Below are 20,701 nucleotides of genomic sequence, written 5' to 3'. Positions count from 1 at the left end.
GTCAAGGTTTTCAAGATCCTTCTTGTTTTTGTTACAAAAGAGCTCTCTATCTGAAGGACCTCCTGGTTCAAAGTCGTTTGGCAAAACAACAGTCGTTTGGTTTTTTTATTTTTTAGATTTTAGAGGGTAATTTTACCCTTGGTTGCATTGTATGTAATTGCATGATGACACGGAACAATTACACACATCCCTAGTGATGAGGGATTTCCAATATGTAGACACTTTAATAAAGTAGGCCATGATGTCATTTTGTTGCATTTTGTGGACCTAGAAATGGTGAATTAGTTGTTGAGGTATATATTTTCACTGTATTTTCACTTTAAATAAAGGGAAGCTATATAACATAAATCAATATTTTTCTCTGACTTGTTTTTATAGTTTGACTGAGCATATTATGTACAGTAGAATTATTTGTTGAGTAATAGTTGACTTTTTTGCTTTGATTTATTTTGAAAATGGTCAATGATGGGTCTTCTTGATTCTTGTGACTAAGTGGTTCATGTAATTATTAGTTATTAGTTGATTGGTGGCTAAAAAGTTATTATCACACTTAGGCAGCCCGTCTTTGCATAATCTGTGAGTTTAATAAATATTTTGGCAATGATACGAGTGCTGTCCAAACTTTTTTTATTTGTTTGACCATCCTGGGAAACCATGGCCAGGGCTTCTTCTAAATTTGCTAAAGAGGCAAACTCAACAATAAACATCTTTATCAGCAGTTTTGTTGAACTACCAGTTTAACATGTGTTCACTCAGCACTTCTCAACCCCACATGCTCATGTGAAACCAGACATAGTTGCAGAAAAAAGAATGAGGATACCACAATGTATAAAAGTGTCTTCTCTAACTACAGGAAATACCATTTAATCTGTCATTTGTTGATACTGATAACTGACAACAGACTTAGTGAAGAGTTTTCTTACTGAGGAGTGGGTGGAGCAAAAAGCACCTGTTGTCCATTACCTGTAGTAATCTGTGTGACTGTGGAGGTGCTGGACTGGTGTGTAGATTTAATGGTCTGAAGAGTAGACGGTGGAGCTGTAATAACTGAAATAACTACAGAAAAAGAAAATGAAACCAGCAGCACACATAAACAGTATAATTTACACTATGACATTTTAATTCAGGGGTTAATAAAAACTTATAATTTAAAGCATTCCTAAACTGGGCTTCAAAAAAGAAGCTCACATATAAACACTTCATGATAGTAGTGAATTTCTGTATCTAACATTCAAAGTCTCCCAGAGAGTGTGAAAGCCATATCATTTTTACACTTGGACCATTGGACCATTCAGTGACCCCTTGTACACTGTAGTTTGGGGCACTGTCATCCTGAAAGAGACCACATTCACCAGGATAAAACTAATTTCCTCGTAGACATACAATTGTATGTAAAGTTTTGGGTGCCCCTATTCAAATTACATGTTTATTTGTATTTTTTGACCATTTTGTATTTCTAACCCTATTACCTGCAAAAATCTGTGGAGCTGTAGTAACTGAAGTAAGCACAAAATGTAAAATGAAATGAAATTCATTTTAATGTACAAAATGAAAGCAGCACACATGAACAGTGCAGTCCACATATTTAACATTTAGTTGTTATTTTGCCAGAAATATGATTTTGCTTCACTACTGAGCTAAAACACCTTGTTTCATTTATTTATCTACTTGTTTGTTTGTTTAATTGCTTATGGATGGGGAGTGTGTACACTTCTAAAATACATTGTGTATAAACACTTTTGTTTCTTTGTAATATTTTATGGACATTAAGTGGTACAGAGCCGCTGAAAATCAGACATCCCAGCTAATGGCAGCAAAATGTATTTCCAAACAAAGCATTATTGAAAATATAATATGCAGCATTTATACATTACAAAAAAGTGCTGTTTTCATTTATAGTAAGTAAAAGTAAGTAACCTCAAACCTCAAAGTAAGTAACCTCTACTTTGATGACTGTTTGAATCTCACTGCTGAGGTCTTGAAGGATTTCACATAATAGAATTGAAGGTGCTATGCTACACTGTTTTAAGTGGTTTAAATGTGTATTCACGTTGTTCTGGTGCAGGCATCTCCTTATTGAGAGATCTTGCTACAGAAAGAGCAGGACAGTCAGCATGGAGCACAGCACCACCAGCACCCCAGACATCACCAGCTCAGCTTCTAAAGAGAGACCATAACAGAAGAACAGTGCTGAAGATTTATTTCACGCCAATGTTAAACCTTTTTAACAAACTCAGTCTTTTCACAGGTGAGAGATGGGCTCACAGAGTGGTGTTATCACCATCTGACAGAGAGTTTTCCTGTTGGTTCCACTATATCATTATACAGTAGCATATATTAGCACATAATAAGCATCACTGAACTGAACTTACTGAGATTACTTGTGCTTAAAACTGTGTGCTAGAAAAATGAATAAATACATTTTGATTGTCAGTATCCACGTTTACATGCAGCCTGATAATCCGTTAGTTATCCGACTAATAGCTCAATCGGAATAGAATACGTCCATGTAAACACCTCAATCGGAATAGACTAATCCGATTGAGGCCAATCGGAATACAGTTTCTATCCGATTCAAAGAGGTGGGTAAACCTCTAAATAATCCGTTAAATAGAGGAATAATATCCGTGTAAACGCCTGAATCCGATCTAAATAATCCGTTAAATAGAGGAATAATATCCGTGTAAACGCTTTAAAAGAGCTTTAAAAGACGGTGGTGGGACGGACGTCCAGTTTATGTGTCACTTTATAAGTGCAGGCGAAGGCCGTTTTTCTGAGCCTGACATCAGTTTAAAGCCATTAAAAACACAAGCGCGCCGACTGGAAACTCACCTCACGCTGCCTGGACCTCACGTGATGCTCGCTGTCATGGTAATGTTCACTCTCAGCGCTGCTCCACGCATGCGTTTTTTGCTTCGGATTACTTGTAGTGAGCACGTAAACGAAGATTTTCATCAGATTAATGAGCAGAGTGAGAATAAACACCTCACTCTGAGTCTGTAATCCGACTGTATTCAAGCGGATTGGCAAAAATCTTTGCATGTAAACACAGCCACTGATTCATCACAAGAAACTTGAGTGACTTTGAGAGAGATGATGGATTTACCTGATCTAGTAGAAGCTGCTATGGATAATATTGGCAGGTCACACTCGAAGACAGAATACAGATGATGTTTCTAAAAGGAAGCAAAAATGACATCATACCTTTTATGAAGCTGCGTAATCAAATTAGCCTCTACACTCACTGGCCACGCAGTGTCATAAGGGAAGTTTAAATATAACCAAAGCAGGAAAAGAGGTGATCTCAGCCTCTGTGTCTCAAACACATTTTAGAACTTAAATAGTCGTTTAGGTACATGTGGCAGATATCAAATCAGTGATAATAATCAGCAAAAATAGCAATACTAGCACCACAAAAATGTATAAGATGGAAATAAATTAGCCTTGTATCTGTTGTATCTGAAGAGCTTGTATTCTGTAGAAACACTTAAAGGGATCACATTTACACATTTACTAAGCTTTTAAAAGCTTTTAAATGCAATTTATGTAAAAAAAAAATGGACTTAATTGTCCATGCCAGCTCAAATCCCATGACTCCTTGAAATGTTTATGAATCATGTGATGTAGTCTCTCAAGTCTGGCAAGCATGGGGGAAATGAAACCACAGCATGCACTGTAGTATTCACAAAATTTGTGGGGTTTGCTTTTAAATACAGATTCTAAGGGTTTCTCTAAAGGAAAGATGTTGGTTTCTATAGTACTGGCACATTAAAATGTACAGAAGTGCATTCTCTTGACCAGGGGCACCCAAACTTTTGCACACAACTGTATGTAAATGTTAAATCCTTGTGTCAGTGAGTGACACTGTCTCTGTAGGTTAACGGGACTATTTTCTGTCCTCGCTACAGTAAGCTGGACATTTAGCTAAACAAACAGGCTCCAGTAAAACTCAGATACAGGCTTTGACTTTAAATCTTTACTGAAAGAGTTGACATCTAAATGGTAAGATACAAAATAAATAATATGTTATCTGAATGTGTGTTATGAGCTTCAGATGCCTGTGTTTAAACCAGAGAGCAGCAGTAAAATGCTAAATTGACCGCCATTAGCTTGATGCTAATAAAACTTTGAAATTCTCATTAACATGCTAACAGAAATTATAATGACCTAGTCCTAGTCCTAGTCCTAGTAAACAGGTAAACAAAAGCCACTTTCTAAGCAAACAACAAAGTTTTTGTGTTAAATATTGCTGGGCAGTGGCATGCTTGGCTACCACATGCTCATGATTCAGTGACTGTATCTAGCTCATAGCTTAAACAAGCGTAAAAAGTAGGACATTTGGTTTCTATATACTGTCCTCCTCTGAAGTTCTCCATTTTCCTCACAGGGGAGGAAATGAAAGGGCAGTACCCCTGCTAAAAATAATAAAAAAGCAAAGTTTCTATTGGTTTCTGATGGTGTCTAAAAGCCACTAAAGGTATTTTGTGTTTTCCTGGTGGGTTGATATCACAGCGTAAAGGATTCTAATGGTTTAACAGGTGTTCTCGGACTCATTCCAGATGCATTTCATGGTGTTCTGACAGCATCTAAAGGTGCCCTACAGGAAACCTGTGGTCTCTAATGGTAATTATTAAGCCAGTTACCATTAGAAAGCAAAAACAACAGCCATCTATTGCTGTTGTAAATGATGACAGTACTTTTATCAGAATATGATTTAGGCTACCTGACCTGAACGTGAAACTGTACCTGTAACTGTACTTGTTGCTATGGTCCCTGATGTGCTGTGCGTCTGTTTAGAGCTGCTCTGTGTGGTGGATGCTGGAGTAGATGTGCAGATGGAGAAGAGTGGTGCTGTAAGTAGAAATGTAGGACACTAAGCAGAATGCAGAACACCAGCATTATTCAGACATCATCATCACTAAGGAAACTGCATTTTACATTCATTTGCATAACTAAAGGGAAAACATGTATCAGAAGGAAATCTGTCTTCAATATGTTGTTCTTAAAAAAAATAGGCAAGAGCTGATCTCTGTGCTCATTTTCACATATGTATTAAGACTTATACATGCCTCTGCTAATGGCCAGCTCTACTTTATTCAGTATGTCATAACCCGATCTTTCCACTCCACATTGGTAAACTCCAGAGTCTTCTACCATGAGGTTTGTCATGCTGACAACAAAGTTCAGTTCGGATACTTTGTCCAGTAACGTGTATCTTCCTTCTGAGATGACAGTCTCAGAGATCTCAGATTTAATTAAAATATCATCATATGTACAAGGGTCGCGGCAAAAGTACTTGATGTAATCTTGGTATCCTTCAGGATAATAACAGTAAATTTCCACAGTGCTTCCTTCTGCTCCAATGTAAGCATACTCTGATTTGTCGTCCATTGCCACATAGGGCAAAGCTAGGGAAAAGAGATAAACATATTATACTTAACATTATAATATGCATTCCTCAGTGGGAACAACATATGTTACAATGTGAGCAGCTAATTTGGAATAAATGAATGTGCTGCATGCACCTTTGTTTTTGAATTGCTTTGTGTAACTGTCAAGTGGCACATAAGTTGACCATTTGCAAAATGATGATTGACATAAATTGATTCATGTATGTGTTTTCCAGATTCCATAATTTATTTGACTGAAATTGGCCTACCTGCATATTTTCTTGGTTCTCAAATACGTATGTCTGCACTGAACCACTTAATTTTTAAATCACAAATGTTTCAGGTGTACTCCTATACGTACATCTAAATGTTCCTTCTGAACTGTTTTGTCTGTTAGTACGAGTGTTACGGGTGCTACCATCTAGCCTGTACTAGAAGTTTGACAGATGTAGCACAAATAAGTAACGAAGGTGGGATTTTCTCTGAATTCTGCAAGTGGTCAATTATGTGGCATGTACCTCTTGCAACATACAACTACTTCCATGTAAAGTCAGACTACATGATGCTTCAGTATTTGTGGTTAGGTTCTATAGTAAAGTGCACTAAAATGTGATTTAAGTGTTTAGACTCACATTCATCTCCACTGACGAACACCTTTACCTTACTCATTATGTCATAACCTCTTTTTTCTACTCCACAGTAATAAACTCCAGAGTCTTCTCTTTGGAGGTTTCTGATGATGATTACAAAGCTCAGTTCGGAAACTTTGTCCTGTACAGTGAATCTTCCTCCTGAGATGACAGTATCAGAGCTATCAGATTGAGTTAAAACATCATTGTAAGTACAAGGGTCGCGGCAAAAGTACTTGATGTAATCTTGGTATCCTTCAGGATAATAACAGTAAATTTCCACAGTGCTTCCTTCTGCTCCAATGTAAATATCTTTTGTTTTGTCCGTCATTGTCACATAGGTCAAGACTAGAAAGAGAAAAATATATTATACCTCAATAGAATTTAATGCCATCCTTACATGAACTTATACACATTTTCACATGGGCATAGAATTAAACATGAGCTTTGCTCAGCAAGTGTACTATAATTTGGATAATGCTACAGTAGATAATCACATCCCTGTAGTCATGATAATAATAATACACTGCAGCTGATAATCTAATAACACCACTGATCTCAACTGAAAAAATAGATACTGAAAATAAAGAATTTACCTTGGAAAAGCACCAGAATCCCTAGAAGTGAACTCATTCTTCCAAGCACATCAGTTTCTTCACCTCAAAGTTCTTCTCAGGTGAGCTAGACGCAAAAATACCAAACTATACAAGCTATCCAGTTACATACACATAGACTTAAATATATTCTTAGTCTCTTTCTGCACTGCAAATGAAATTAGTCCCATGGTTTAGAATGAGAAAGTCTTTAACTGAGTGAGAGATACAGACCACTTCTGGTTTCCCACTATAGAGAAGAGGAAACATAGGAGGAAGGAAACTCCATATATGGCAGCAATGCAACACACTAAGCTAACACAGTTCATTGTCTTACATACAGCGGGTGAAATAAGTATTGAACATATCACCAATTTTCTAGGTAAATATATTTCTAAAGGCACTACTAACATACAAAGAAATCAAACCATAGATGTCCATAAATAAAGTTATGTGTAATAATGAGAAATAACACAGGGAAAAAGTATTGAACACATGAAGAAAGAGAGGTGCAAAAAGCCATGGAAAGTCATGACACCAGCTGAAATCTATCAGTAATTAGAAAGCAATCCTGACAGTGCAAATTAATATCAGCTGTTTCAACTGATGGCCTATAAAAGGTGTCTCATTACCAAGGTGCTACACAAGAAACATCTCATGATGGGTAAAATGGGTGGGTGATGGATGAGCTCTCGCAAGACCTTCGTAACCTTATTGTTACAAAATATACTGATGGCATTGGCTACAGAAGAATTTCTGAACTACAGAAGGTTCCAGTGAACACTGTTGGGGCCATAATCCAGAAGTGTAAAGAACATCATTTCACCATAAACCAGTCACGACGAGGTGCTCCCTGCAAGATTTCAGACAGAGCAATGAAAAGATTTATCAGAAGAGTTGTCCAAGAGCCAAGGACCACTTGTGGAGAGCTACAGAAAAACCTGGAATCAGCAGGTACAATTGTTTCAAAGAAAACAATAAGTAATGCACTTAACAGCTATGGCCTATATGCATGCTCACCATGCTGAAGAAAAAGCATGTTGAAGCATGTTCAAATTTACTCAACAATATTTAGACAAGCCTGTGAAAAACTGGGAGTGCATAGTCTGGTCAGATGAGACCAAAATTTAACTCTTTGGATGCCATAATACACACCATGTTTGGAGGTCAAAGGGCACTGCATATCACCCCAAAAACACCATAACAACAGTGAAGTTTTGAGGTGGGAAGATCATGGTGTGGAGCTGTTTTTCAGCGTACAGCACTGGCATGCTTCATATAATAGAAGGAAGGATGAATGGGAAAAATCTGCTGCCATCTACCAGGATGATGAAGATGAAATGAGGGTGGACATTTCAGCAAGACAATGATCCCAAACACACAGCCAAGGAAATTCTCAATTGGTTTCAGAGAAAGAAAATAAGGCTGCTAGAATGGCCCAGCGAATCACCTGACCTGCATCCAATTTAATATCTATGGAAGGAACTAAAGCTCAGAGTTCATAGAAGGAGCCCACAGAACCTTGAGGATTTGAAGAGTGTTTGTGCAGAAGAATGGACCAAAATTACACCTGAGCAATGTATGCGTCTAGTTTCTTCATATAGGAGGCGTCTTGAAGCTGTCATCTCCAACAAAGGCCTTTGTACGAAGTATTAAATAAATTTCATTAAGCATGTTCAATTCTTTTTCCCTGTGTTATTTCTCATTATTACACATACTTTATGGACATCTAAGGCTTGATTTCTTTGCGTGTGTGGATTGGTTGTTGCCGACATCTGGTGAGAATTTCATGTCAATAGCACCTTCAGAAATATATTTACTTAGAAAATTGATGATGTCTTCAATACTTATTTCACCCACTGTTTGTCACGATGTAATGAACAACAACCAAAAGGTTCAACTATTACCCAGTGTCAGTTTTTCAGTAAAAGGGTCATTGCCCGCACACTTAATATGTTTACAGTGCCATTGTTTGAGTGCTATTACTAATAATTAAATATCCCCAGAATGCCAGCCTTGCAGGTGCTAAATACTTAAAACTCACCCATACCATATATGCCTGTTTCTAAATCAATAAACTGTAAAACTCTTTAAAACTGTACATTTCAAATGCTGTGACTGGGGTGTTACCTTCAGGGTACGCCATTAAGTATTTGCTATTGACTCCATACACTTTGTCTTTAGTTCAGGCGTTTTATTTCAGTTTTCTACTTGGGGGACTAAAATTGACCAAGTCAGTAGTGACAGTGCACAGAAAAGCACTGAAAGATGACTAAAGCCAGTGATATGACAGAAAATATGTGGAAATTGTGGGCACACACAAAAATCTAATTACAAAAGTGTTTTTTTAGTCATTGAAGGGTTTTTAGATAACCAAAATTGTTTATTTATAACCCTTTTTGGCACCTTTGTACAAGTATAGGTGACTTTGAAGGCCATTGCTTATCATTTACATCATCTTCAAGCTCAAGAAAACATTCAGTGACCGCTGACGCTCTTTAAATGTTGATGGAGACATACTACTATACATACTATAATACCCAACTCTCTGCAGTTATATTAGCATTAGAATTAAGAGCCATCAACCAATTGTGCTTGCACACAGAGGGGTGTGAAAGTGGTGGTGGGCAGCCCTATCCATGGCACCCGTGGAGCAGCTGGGGGTTAGGTATCTTGCTCAAAGGCACATCAGTCATGTCCTGTTAGCTCAGGGGACCGAACCGAGAGGACATGGGTGGGTAGACTGTTCTTTCAGTCTGATAATGTCCTGCATTGACATTTTCAGGCAACTGAGATACATCTCCTCTTTTTTCCTTATATATCAAGCATAATGATCACTGAATGTGTGCTTTCGACCACAGTCTACTAACATTGCTCCCACAGAACTAAATGCTGATTTCACTTTAGTCACTGTTAGTTTAGTCACCTACTGAAACACTAGTCATTTGAGCAGTCTTTCTGAATAAACCTTCAACCATCTATGGTCCATATAGTGAAGTAACTTAGATCTTTTCCACTCATAATTGTCAATTCAATAAAATTGTCAAGTCTGTTCAGTGTTTTTATATATGCCATGGATGTTAACTGCTTAAGTTAACTGTATCATGTTTCTGGAAACATGTCAACTCTTTATGTTTTGCCACAGCTAGGTTAGCTAACCACAAATATTACACTTTGACTTCCTGAGACAAATAAACTCTGGGTCTAACTGTACCTAAATTGCCTTGCTAGAAAAAAACAGCATAGAAAAGCACAATTGGTCACCTGCAAAACCAGTCAATGTTTTGTTTTAGATGCTGGTATGCTGGTCAACCGGCATAACCATGCTGGGTGACCAGCTAAACCTGCACCAGACCAGCACTAGACCAACATGGAATTCATTATTCAAATTTTATTGCTTTATTTGCACATATGTCCATTTTTATTTGTATTTTACAAAGGATGTTAATGCTTCCTCAGCATATTGTGTAATAATGACAATAACACTAACAATCCTCTTTTATTTCTGCTCTAAAAACCCTCATTCAGCTTGTCACGCAAGTCCATTCCTGATGTAAATTAGAAGTGTTGGAGTAGGGAAACAGTATACAGTGCTAGGAGCAATGAATAAGATATATGATCCTATGATAAGAGCAAATATATTATTTAATCATTTCAGCTCTTAATGCTGCCCAGTTTGACAAAAAAATGTGTGATTGTTCTTTAATCCCTTCTGCATTTTCGGTGGCACTGCATCATTTTAAGTGCAAAGTAAATCATGTAAACTGTGCAATTTAGCAAAGATAGTATATCTGCCAGGCTTATATGTAGTAGCTCCATGCTCAGTTTTGGATAAGACTTCTTTTGTAGTCTCACTTTTTGACTGAATCTCATATTTTGGCCAAAACTCACTGTCATAAAAAATGGAAGCAAAAAGTAGAGAGGGATGAAAACATTAAGTTGAAAGGTATCCTGCACAGTGCCACATATGTATTATAAGTGTCATACAATTAATTTTGACATGTTGATGCATAAGGCATAATTTATATGAACCAAAATATGATGTTATTAATGTAAATACTGTAAACAAGAATGGTGATGATGATATATGAATTATTTTATCATTTGTACAGCAATTTGATCATTTTTAGCTGCATGTCTTTGGGGGACAGCACTGTAACAAACAGAAGCACAGACAGTAGGGTTGCTATGGTGTCAGTGGTTTGAAAGCTGTGTACTATTAAAGTGTCAGGATTATTGTTTTAATGCTGCTTCTATTTTTGCTCAGAAAGTTAGGAATTCAGTTCCATGAAGGCTGTTTCTTTTCTCTTCTCACAAAATTTTCATTTTATATTAAGACATCTTCAAAATATTCAAACTTTGTGATCTGTCAAGTGCACAGTTCCATATAATTCACACAACGCACAAATAAAACAAATAAAACAAATCAAAACATGATTTACAGGCAATGTGTGCTGAGTATAAAGCCTACACACTACACATTCCTTCCTTCAAAAGAATTCTTTTTTTTTTAAACTTGAGAAAACTTCCATGTCATTCGGAAGGTCCTGAAGAGACACACCCCTGAATAAGCTGTAAAATTATCTTTGAAGTGCACAGAGTTGTCTGTCAGAGCATTCAGGATTCAACTGATTAGTGTACAGCAGTTTATGAGCATCACCCTGATGCACACAAGCTCTTTGACAGGACTGCTGTCAGCCTCCAAAAGTCAAATGTGTTGTCGGCTTTCCATAAGACTTCCTTTAGAACTGTCTCAATCCTCTTCTTTTTTCCTGCCAGCTGCTACCTCAGACGCTTTGGAATCTCGACCTTGGAGACATCAAGTAGTGTTTGTTGTGAGGGGAGTGGGGAAAGAAGAGACAGAAAGAGAGCAGTTGTTTTAGGAGCCGTAGGCTTTGAATGAATGAGTAATGTACTTTCACATGGTGTAAATGAGCTAAGCTTTTCTCCATATGGAGCAGGACTATCAATGCACCATATGACCATTATGTTGCATCCTACTCAAAATGCTGCATATAGTTTGCTACAAAAACATTACCAGAACTTTACTAGTGCATTATTATAATAACAATTTCAGAGGAACTACACGTGAATTAGAGGGTACATTATACAGAGATCATTCTCATGTTGAGTAGGAGTGTAACAATACATTGAGGCTGTTTACACCTTGCATCAGCATGCGTTTTCAATGATCGGATCACATTTGGATCACTCAGACCACTTTCGGAAGTGGTAAGAGATGGATCTTGACAACATTCAACACAAATGTAAATAGAATGCTTTTTTATTTGCATACAATGACGTAAGCAGCAATACATCTGCGGTGTAGTAATGGCCATTTCTGCTCTTTTTAGTGAGTGAGATCATTTGGCCCAGCTCACAAACAAGAGCCAGTTCTTTCAGCTTTCAAGCAACTCTTCATTCAGTAACAATGCCAGTTTTTTTGTTCCCAAAATTAACAAAGTTAGCGATACAATATACAATATAGTCCAACCTTAGTAAAACTGAAATGACATGTTAATGTGCTGTTTTTGCAGGAAAGCAAAATCGGACCTGATCATAGTAGGAATGTGTTTCAGAAAAAAAAACTATCTGCCCAAAATATACCCATATGATTCAGACATGAAATACATGTTAATGCAAGGTGTAAACTAAGCTGATTGTGACGCATTACAAAGCAAAAATGTGACAGTGTGCATTGTGCTTCATCTAATGAAACCCAGGCCAGCACATTCAGTGTCATCCACCACACTCCCTGCCTCAACCCTGCCGCATCCCGGCTCTAGTTTCATTAGTGCATACCTGTCAATTTAATCCTAATAAAAATGTGGAGGAGGAGGATGGACAACCTGTAGAATTTGATAAAAAAAAAAAAACATGAACCAACACTCCTCAGTCTTTCATTCTTTAGGACACATATAATTACACTTTAAGTACTTTCTAATTATTAATGTCATAATGCTTAAAATTGTGTTGGCCAGTCTTATTTATTAATTTACTCGCTCAGTCAGCGACAGATATTGAGCACTGAACTCAATATTAATCTCAACTGACCTGAAATCTGTGTATGTTCATTTGTTCTGAATGCTGTCTTGGGCAGTAATGCTAGTTACTAGTTCAGTAATGCTAGACCCCTAGTTCAGAGGCTTTTTAAATGGCCATGTCAGTTTCTTACCTTTTTTAGAGTGTTCATGCTGCTGTTCCTGATGGAGTCCAGCAGCTGATCTCTGGAGCTTTTCTCTGTTCCACGGTCTGAGGCTCTGCTGTTGTCTTGTTTGCGATTTGAGACAGGGGTCAGTGACCTACGCAGGGCCTGAACATCCAGTGCTGGAGCAGGGGGTGCAGGGGGTGCAGGAGGAGCAGCAGGAGGTGGAGGTCCTGGGCTTGACTCCTTCGTGATTCTGCCTTTCTTACCTGGAGTGCTAGAGAACAGGGGGCCAGGCGAGGGCTTGGCCGTGGGGGCTGTGGCAGGACTGTTAAATTTGGAAACTTTTGCTAATATGGATTCCTTCTTCTCAACATGGTTGGGCTTCGGTATTCCTTTAAGCTTGAGTGTTTCAGGTAAAACCTCCTTCTTTTTCTCTCCGCTAGGTGGAGCTGGCTTAGCTTCAGTTTCCTTGTTGTTGAGTCGTTGTGCTTCTAAACGTTTCTGACGCTGTCGGTCCATATTACGGCTCAGGATATTGGTCATGGTCATCCGTGGCCCAGCTAGTTCAAAGTGATACCCCAGCTTGAGTAATGAAGTATTATCCCGAAGGATCTTAGCCATCTCCATCTCTGTCTTCCCTCCACATATGTGTCTCTGGTTGTGAAAGCGAAGCTGTGTGAGTGTAGAATTGTGCTGCAAAGACTCGATGATAGCTAGGATGCCTTTCCCGGTGAAATGGTTGGAATCCATATTGATTTCAGTCAACGTACAGTTGTCTCGTAAGGTACCAGCAATTGCAAAGGCTACATGATCGTCTGCTCTTGTGTTAGCAAGTGCAAATGTTTTAATATGAGTGTTGCTGCGAAGTCCCTCCGCAAACTGGATCAGAGTGTCTGTTTTAATAACATCTGAGTTGTTGATGTTGAGTTCAGTGAGCTCAGGATCATCACTGCGGACCTGCTCCAAGAGGTCATCAAACATACTGGAACCAGTATCGCTGTCCAAAAAATCCTCTTCGTCCTCAGACTCATTGTCATCCTCAGTTTTCATAGACTGGTCGTCTCCACTAGCACAGTTCTCTCTGTAGAGAGTTTCAGCTTTTCTCAATACTTCTTTTTTCTTATCTTTCCCTCGTTCTTGCTCTTTCTCTGTCTCTTTCTCTCTGTAGAGAGTTTCAGCTTTTCTCAATACTTCTTTTTTCTTATCTTTCCCTCGTTCTTGCTCTCTCTCTGGCTCTTTCTTTCTCTCTTTCCATCTGTTTTGCTCTTTTTCTCTCCCTTCCAACTTCTCATGCTCTTTCTCTTTCTCCTTCTCTATCCCTGTTTTGGTTGTATCTCTCTGAGAATACAGTCTCCTTTTCTCATTGTTCTTCTCCTGTTCCCTTTCTTTCTTTTCTTCCACCACACGGTTTTCCATGTCTCTCAGCCTGCGTTCGCCCGCTCTGCTGGCTTCTGTTTGGCTCTTTGGCTCCTCCAGCTTGGACACCAGGCCTTTTGTTCTACTCTCTCCTCTTTTCTCAACATCCTTCTCTTTTTCTTTCTTCCCTCTGGCTTCTGCTTCTTGATTCCCCTGTAGCTTGGATATTAAACCCTTGGTTCTTAAGTTTTCTCCCCTCTTGCTCTCGTCCTTTTTCTCCTTCTCTCTGCTATCTTCTTTTTTCTCTTGTAGCTTGGAGATGAGGTCCAAAGTCTTGCTGTTACCTCGCTCTTTCTTGGATGCTTCCTTCTGTTTTTCTTTTTCATTTTCTACTTCTCTTTCTATCTTCCCTTCATCTGTCTTCTCTTTTTCTTTCTCATTTTCATGAAATTCTGCTTTTTTGTTAGACTCTTTAAAGCCATCTTCTCTTATCTTCTCTTCCGGCTTAAAATTTTTGTCCACAGGTTTTTCTTCTTGATTCTTTTCCCTTCCATCCTCATCCAAGTCTGATGCCTCACGGCTTCGTGACCTCGAGAAGCTCCGCTGCTCTCTGCTCCTCATCCTCCTGAGCCGGTTCCGTCTGCGGCCTTCACCCTTCGATTCCCCCTGAGACACAACAGCAACACAGCAGAAATGATCAGTAACCACACGTGCATGACTAATAGATTACTGGGGCAAACAACTTCTTTTTCATTAGCTTTTCAACAAATGTTTGGTGGTAAGTCCTTTAATTGTAAGCACTGACTCTAAGCCCACTTGGCTCATCGTGATGCAAAACTTGGCTATATATTTATTGTAGCCTATACTTAAAACGCCCTCTGTGAGTTTACAAAAGCTAGGCATCTTTCTAAAGGTCAACATCACACAAGAAGCAATACATTTAATGTGATCACAGATTGTAGCTGGTTGTAGCTGAATGCAGAGAGCTATTTTTAGTCTCCATTAGAGGGGAATGAGCTGGGGAGATTTGTGTGCCATTGTTTGAAGATGTCTAAGAACTCTCAGACATGCCCTTATAAGGCAGCAAGGCACGGAACACTCACGCCTGGAATTCCACCCACCAGAGTTCTAGAACATCTGTCTACGTTCTAATCATTTTCCCTTCCAAAGACACAGCAGTTCTGCTCCAACTTCATTCCCATAAACCCGTGAATGAAGCCACCTCTTACTGAAACTAGTCTGTTCAACCTTAAAAAGTATTCAATTATTTGAGAAAGCTGTTGTACAGCACTCTGTACTTGCAAAAAACACAGAGAGCTCTATCCATATGGCAGTTCTGACACGTACAGAACAAAAGCCTCACCCCGTACCTTTAGAATATGTCATTTTAAATGTAAATCTATCACCTGCTAACAACAGGCAGCAACAAGTTTGTTTCATTTGGTTGTTTGTAGAACTTATAAACATGTAATGTTTATGTTGACAATGACTGTTATAACAGCAATTCATTGGTCACTGTCGTTGGATATTTCTGCTAAGCAATGCAGGGGACAAGGTTGCTCAGCAACCTTAAGAAAAAGTGAGCCAACACCTGAGTGTGTTTGCGTGTGCAGGAGCCACTGTTTCCTTGCCTTAACGCATTTCAAGCAAACATCTAATTTTCTCATTAGAATTTAGCCCTTTCAATAGCCAGAGCCCACTAGTAGGCCCAACGTTTCATTACACACTTTTATAACCTAAGAATAGCTCAGCAATTTTGCTCTTAAGTCCCTCTGGTTACTGAATAATAAGCCTCAGCATCTAAGCCTGGGATTTTAAAGGGTTAAACAGAGTCTTTAGTGTGTATCGCATTACTCGAGCCTTTAGAAGCACCTGTTAACGCCTGTAGGACTCAACTCCTGCTCTCATTAGTACAAACACAGGCACAGCGCATATTTTGGGGGGAGAGATATACTACTGAAGCTGTACTATGAGGAATGTCTCAGTTAGGCAGGGTTAGTCAGCTAATTCTGGAGCTGAGATTAGTTTAACCCAAAGCTGTTTCCACATTTGAGCTATAGTATCCTATACTGAATCTGACACTTCCCTTCTAGGCAGATATGATACTGTAAAAAAGCAAGTATTAAAGTGGAGCACATACAGTTTTTTTTTGTAACAAGACATTTCTAATGTGTTTGTTTGCTTTAGATTAATGGAGAGTCATGTGGCATCCACAGCTTCAGCGAGAGGGTGGAAACTCCACTCTGAGCCAGATCCATGTTTACTGCTGTGTAAACACAACAGAGTCGCTGAGAGCTAAACTAGGCCTCTGGGTCGCCTTCAAGCAGAGGCATTGCACATTTATAGGATTCCCCTCTAAGGACAGTTTGCACTATCTTCTACTTGGTATGTGAAAATAAGGATGCTTTGGGGAAATGAAATCGTATCGGCCATAAACAGCAACACTGACAACTTAAGTTTGTTAAGTTCAGTTCCATGCTGGTCTTTGGTAAGAGCCAAAAACTGGATTATCTTGAAGGATGCGGCTAAAAATACACTTCTCGGATTTGAAAGTCTCATCTGTGAGCGTTTAGGACGTCCAGAGCGCTGCTTTGTGCAAGTCAAAACAACTTGAATGGAAAGAGAAGGCTTTAAAATGACAAGGAATAAGGAAACAAATGTGCGATTCATTCTTTAAGGAGATTAGAGAGAAGATAAATTGGTGGAATATTCCATTCTAGTTTTGTGGCTGCCCGCCGCTAAAGCATGACTGTTAAGTGGTGCTAGCTGTCTCCTGTGTAGACCATCTGCTGGCGTTAAGCACAGTGCTGATAAGGAGGATTGCAACAGCATTCCAGGCATCCCTGGCTAACTGATCTACACTGGCCCCAGCGCTCCGCGATTCTCTGGCTGGAGTGCATTCTGTGTTCAGTGTCTCCTTAGCAGCCTTGTAAACTCTGCACTTTGCTTAAGCTCTGCTTGTCCTGGCACTCACAGACACAGACCCATCCTCCATGCAGAGCTGCTGAGTGAAGCTGGCTTTTGCACCTGCACAGATCAGTAAAGGATCTGAACGGATGTCCCCTAGCCCTGAAAGCCAGAGGAGTCATCATAGCACAGTTGAGTAATGTGATGACATGACAGAAAGACAAGTAGGCAATAACTGACAAACTGCAAGATTTCTTGGTTTAACACGTTAGCTCTGTGGTTTAACTGGGTAATCCAAATGTCAGAACAGTCTCAGGAGGCATGCCCCACTAACTCTGCTCTTATTGGGCGGTCTTGGCTTTTTAGATCAAGTTATTTGGCTAACTGAGAAATCCCTCTATCTAAAATACTCCATATTCAGTAAAGCAGGGATATGCAACAGTATTGCAATTGTATTATCAGCAGATATTTGCTTAAAAAATGTTTTGTGCAGATGTTTTAAATTTGACATTGCACATTGATATTTGATCATGTATTTACTAAAATGTCTGGACTCTATTCATTTTACCAAGTTTGTGACCCTTTCTTACTATAAATAAATGTTACATTTTAGCATAAAGCTAGTATTCATTTGTATGTATTAGCATTAGCAGATATGAATACATGAAAAACATGAAATGCCAGTATCGACCCACAACTGAGTGAAAATCTCATGATCTGATACTTTTACTTTAAAAAGAAACCTGGTTGCATTAAAATGTTGGGTTCTTTAAACAATCATCTATGTTTTACATTCTGTTAACTAATGTGAAGCTTTTTTGATATACAATTAAGGCTACAAATCTGACCAAGGCGAATCTGATCAGAAGGTGTAGTGCAGGAGTCACCAATTCCTGTCCTGGAGGGCTCAAGCGGAACACTGCCTTTTTCGTATAGGGAGATGCTACAATATTTTGTTTTAAAATAAAATGTCTCTTTCTGCGCCAAACCCAACTGTGTAGTAACGCTGGGCGATATGGCAAAAATGTAATATCATGATTCTTCAAAATGTTTGTACAGTACACAATATGTTACAATGTACATCTCTTTTTGACAAAAAAGTTCCACATTTGAAAAACATGACCAGAAACTATGAATACAGTGATACGTTGATATATACAGTCTTTGCAATCAAACAAGTGGTTGGGGAGTGTTTGAACTACTGATGATATCCGCAATATGCTCAAAAAAGCATATTGTGACATAATTTGTTGTAACTTATCACAATAAGGATAAATCATATCGCCCAGCCCAACTCTGCAGTATATAATAAGAGCTACACAGAATCAACACATTTAACCCCCAAAAATAATGTAAGATCTAATTTATTCCTGACCTCAGAACCACAAAACATGCATTGTTGCACCCATTCCTCTGATTCGATTAATTATCAGAATTAGCTGGTATGGTCTCCAACCCGTGCTGGACCATAAGCCCTCCAGACCTGGAGCAGGTGACCCCATGCAGTCTAATGCATTATAGTTACTTCTGTTTTAACCCTGATGAAAAGAAACAGCTCAGACCAGCATATATTCCATGATCTGGTGTTGGTTTAGCTGGTCAGCCAGCATGACCACACCAGCACCCAAAACACAACATGCGCTGGTTCTCCTGCAGAGATTTCACCTCAAACGACAGTTCCCTCTCGATGAGCTTCTTCGTCTCCCGCTCGCAGTAGTCCAGCATGGCCTCGCGGTCATAACCCCTGGTGGGCTGCTTCTCAGTCTGGTTCTTCTGCCTGAGACCCACCGGCACGTTTGGGTCTGGGTCGATGAGAAGCATCTCCCGCTCCAACTCCTCCACCTCATCGGGTGAGAGGGTGGCCAGCAGGCGCTCAATGTCCGCGTCCTCGCTCACCTGAGGATCCGGGGTCCTCGTCGACATGACGGGAAGGTCTCTTTTATGATTGTTTAGTCTTTTCAGGAGCGACTCGGTGTGTCAGAGCTCACATATCCACCGCCAGCCTCTTCGCTCTGAGGCTTCACCCGAGCGCCAAGACATTCCAGCAGCGCGCGCGCTTCAGCGCATGCCCAAATCCGGACGGAGAACAACAACAGGCTTAGGGACTGGAGGGTCTGTTTACCTCGGCTCAGTGGTCGGGAGCTAGACCACCACACACGGCTCAAACAGGTGAAAAAACAAATGAAAGAAACTTCTTACCTGACTCCCCGTAAAAAGTGACATTTATGTTGTTAATATTCAGTGGTGGACAGTAACTGAGTAAATGTAATTCGTTATTATACTTAAGTCGTGTATCTGTACTTTACTTAAGTATTTCCATTTTGGGCCACTTTTTACTCTCACTCCACTACATTTCAGAGTCTAATATCTGACTTTTTACTCTGCTACATTTTGTGAAATCTGTCGTTCCTTTTGGTTTCTATGTGTATAAAAACGTAACGTCAAAACAAAAGAAGCGCAAAGCCAGAGAACCAATCAGGGCACAGCGGTCACTTTGTTCTGAGCTTGTTTTGACCTGTTGGTCATACCAACCCAGTGCAACCACACGTTTCAACATCAGCACAGCAGCGTAAAATTTTGGGAGCACATACGTCACATAAATGATGAACTAACCTAACTTTGTGTAAATAGACCACAATATAGAAATATGTACACATATGCAGTTTGACTGGCATGTTTCTTTTTTCTGAATTCATACAAACACTTTCATTTGATAGTAAATTAGTTTGGGTTAGTTTATGTTTATGAACAGAGACCTGCAGATCAATACAGTAAAGGAAAACTTATTTATGATCCTGAGTTTAAAGCCAGTTTTTATTCAACTTGTAACTAATTTACAAAGTAATCTTAAACTGAAACTTTACTTGTGTGTAAAAGTGATTTCAGAGCCACTCGGTTCTGTCTGATGGAAACTGCTTGCCTTCAGTGTTTTGTGCTTATGATAATTTTAATAAACGTCAGCGTCACTAATTAATGACGTTCTATTAAAAGACTGGTTTACCAAGAGAGACACTGGAGGATTTTCACCTCAAATGAGTTCATGAAGCGAGTCTTGTTATAAAAATGATAACAGGACATCAGAGCCATAATTAATCTTTTAGTATTTACTTTATACTTAAGTACATTTGAAGGCAAATACTTTAGTATTTTTACTCAAGTTGAGGTCTAGAGTAAGGACTTCTACTTCTACTGGAGTGATATTTTACCTTGGGTATCTCTACTTTAACTCAAGTACATGATTTGTGTACTTCGTCCACCTCTGTTAATATTGCAGTTTATAAGTTTGTGTATGTGTTTGTTGTGGGGTGTTTTGTTTGGGCGGTTGGTCTCCACGGGGTGGAAGCCTACGGCTGGTGGGGACCTCCCCTGTGAGTTCAGCACTTCATGCGATGGGCAATGGTCTCTTCTGTGTCTGACCCTATGCTGATACCACAGTATGATAAAAACAGCTGTATGCAGTGATTATTCTCAGTACTTTCCATGCAGCCCCACTCCTCACTCATAGACTAGTTCCATGTTGTTAAATGATATAACTATATATAAATAATGCTCATTTTAATGTTTCACAGCTCCAGTGTTGGATATTTACGTAAAAAAAACTGGAAGTTACTAACTTAAACTGGAATGAGGGTTGCATAAGTAATCTTTCTACTCATTACTTCATTTCTAAGTTACTCT

At 39.1% G+C, this 20,701-nt stretch overlaps 2 protein-coding genes across 3 annotated transcripts; both read right to left on the bottom strand.

The window, feature by feature from the left end:
• Window positions 1–1,581: 1,581 nt before the first annotated feature.
• On the bottom strand, window positions 1,582–6,791 carry LOC108425043 (polymeric immunoglobulin receptor-like). Its single transcript, XM_017693420.2, has 6 exons — window positions 6,616–6,791; window positions 6,023–6,367; window positions 5,070–5,408; window positions 4,747–4,851; window positions 3,107–3,176; window positions 1,582–2,160 (listed from the first exon to the last, which is right to left on the bottom strand). The coding sequence occupies exons 1-5, from the start codon at window positions 6,650–6,652 to the stop codon at window positions 3,145–3,147; spliced, it is 858 nt and encodes a 285-aa protein (XP_017548909.1). The 5' UTR covers window positions 6,653–6,791; the 3' UTR covers window positions 1,582–2,160; window positions 3,107–3,144.
• A 3,197-nt stretch (window positions 6,792–9,988) lies between these two features.
• LOC108425082 (leiomodin-1) lies at window positions 9,989–19,257 on the bottom strand. 2 transcript variants are annotated; one of them, XM_037535616.1, is made up of 5 exons: window positions 18,689–19,257; window positions 13,966–14,782; window positions 12,788–13,884; window positions 12,415–12,461; window positions 9,989–11,421 (listed from the first exon to the last, which is right to left on the bottom strand). In XM_037535616.1, the coding sequence occupies exons 1-4, from the start codon at window positions 18,944–18,946 to the stop codon at window positions 12,429–12,431; spliced, it is 2,205 nt and encodes a 734-aa protein (XP_037391513.1). In that variant the 5' UTR covers window positions 18,947–19,257; the 3' UTR covers window positions 9,989–11,421; window positions 12,415–12,428. The 2 variants fall into 2 exon arrangements, with proteins under 2 accessions (XP_037391513.1, XP_017548964.1); XM_017693475.2 differs by lacking the exon at window positions 12,415–12,461.
• Window positions 19,258–20,701: the final 1,444 nt, after the last annotated feature.

This window comes from Pygocentrus nattereri, chromosome 28, assembly GCF_015220715.1.
Source record: "Pygocentrus nattereri isolate fPygNat1 chromosome 28, fPygNat1.pri, whole genome shotgun sequence".
Classification (NCBI taxonomy): domain Eukaryota; kingdom Metazoa; phylum Chordata; class Actinopteri; order Characiformes; family Serrasalmidae; genus Pygocentrus; species Pygocentrus nattereri.
The sequence above is the reverse complement of the archived record's forward strand: the minus strand, read 5'-3'. Positions and strand labels throughout refer to the sequence as shown.

Bases quoted from the DNA above. Each gene is read 5' to 3' on its own strand.
- LOC108425043 (XM_017693420.2), bottom strand. From the start codon at position 6,652: ATGAGTTCACTTCTAGGGATTCTGGTGCTTTTCCAAG. The intron at 4,852-5,069 runs GCATGTATAAGT...TTCTACTTACAG, and splicing joins AGAGCTGGCCATTAGCAGAG to CACCACTCTTCTCCATCTGC. The intron at 3,177-4,746 runs GTACAGTTTCAC...GCTTCCTTTTAG, and splicing joins AGCAACAAGTACAGTTACAG to AAACATCATCTGTATTCTGT.
- LOC108425082 (XM_037535616.1), bottom strand. From the start codon at position 18,946: ATGTCGACGAGGACCCCGGATCCTCAGGTGAGCGAGGACGCGGACATT. The intron at 14,783-18,688 runs GTGAAATCTCTG...GTTGTGTCTCAG, and splicing joins AGAGGGAACTGTCGTTTGAG to GGGGAATCGAAGGGTGAAGG. The intron at 13,885-13,965 runs ATAAGAAAAAAG...AACGAGGGAAAG, and splicing joins AGAGCAAGAACGAGGGAAAG to ATAAGAAAAAAGAAGTATTG.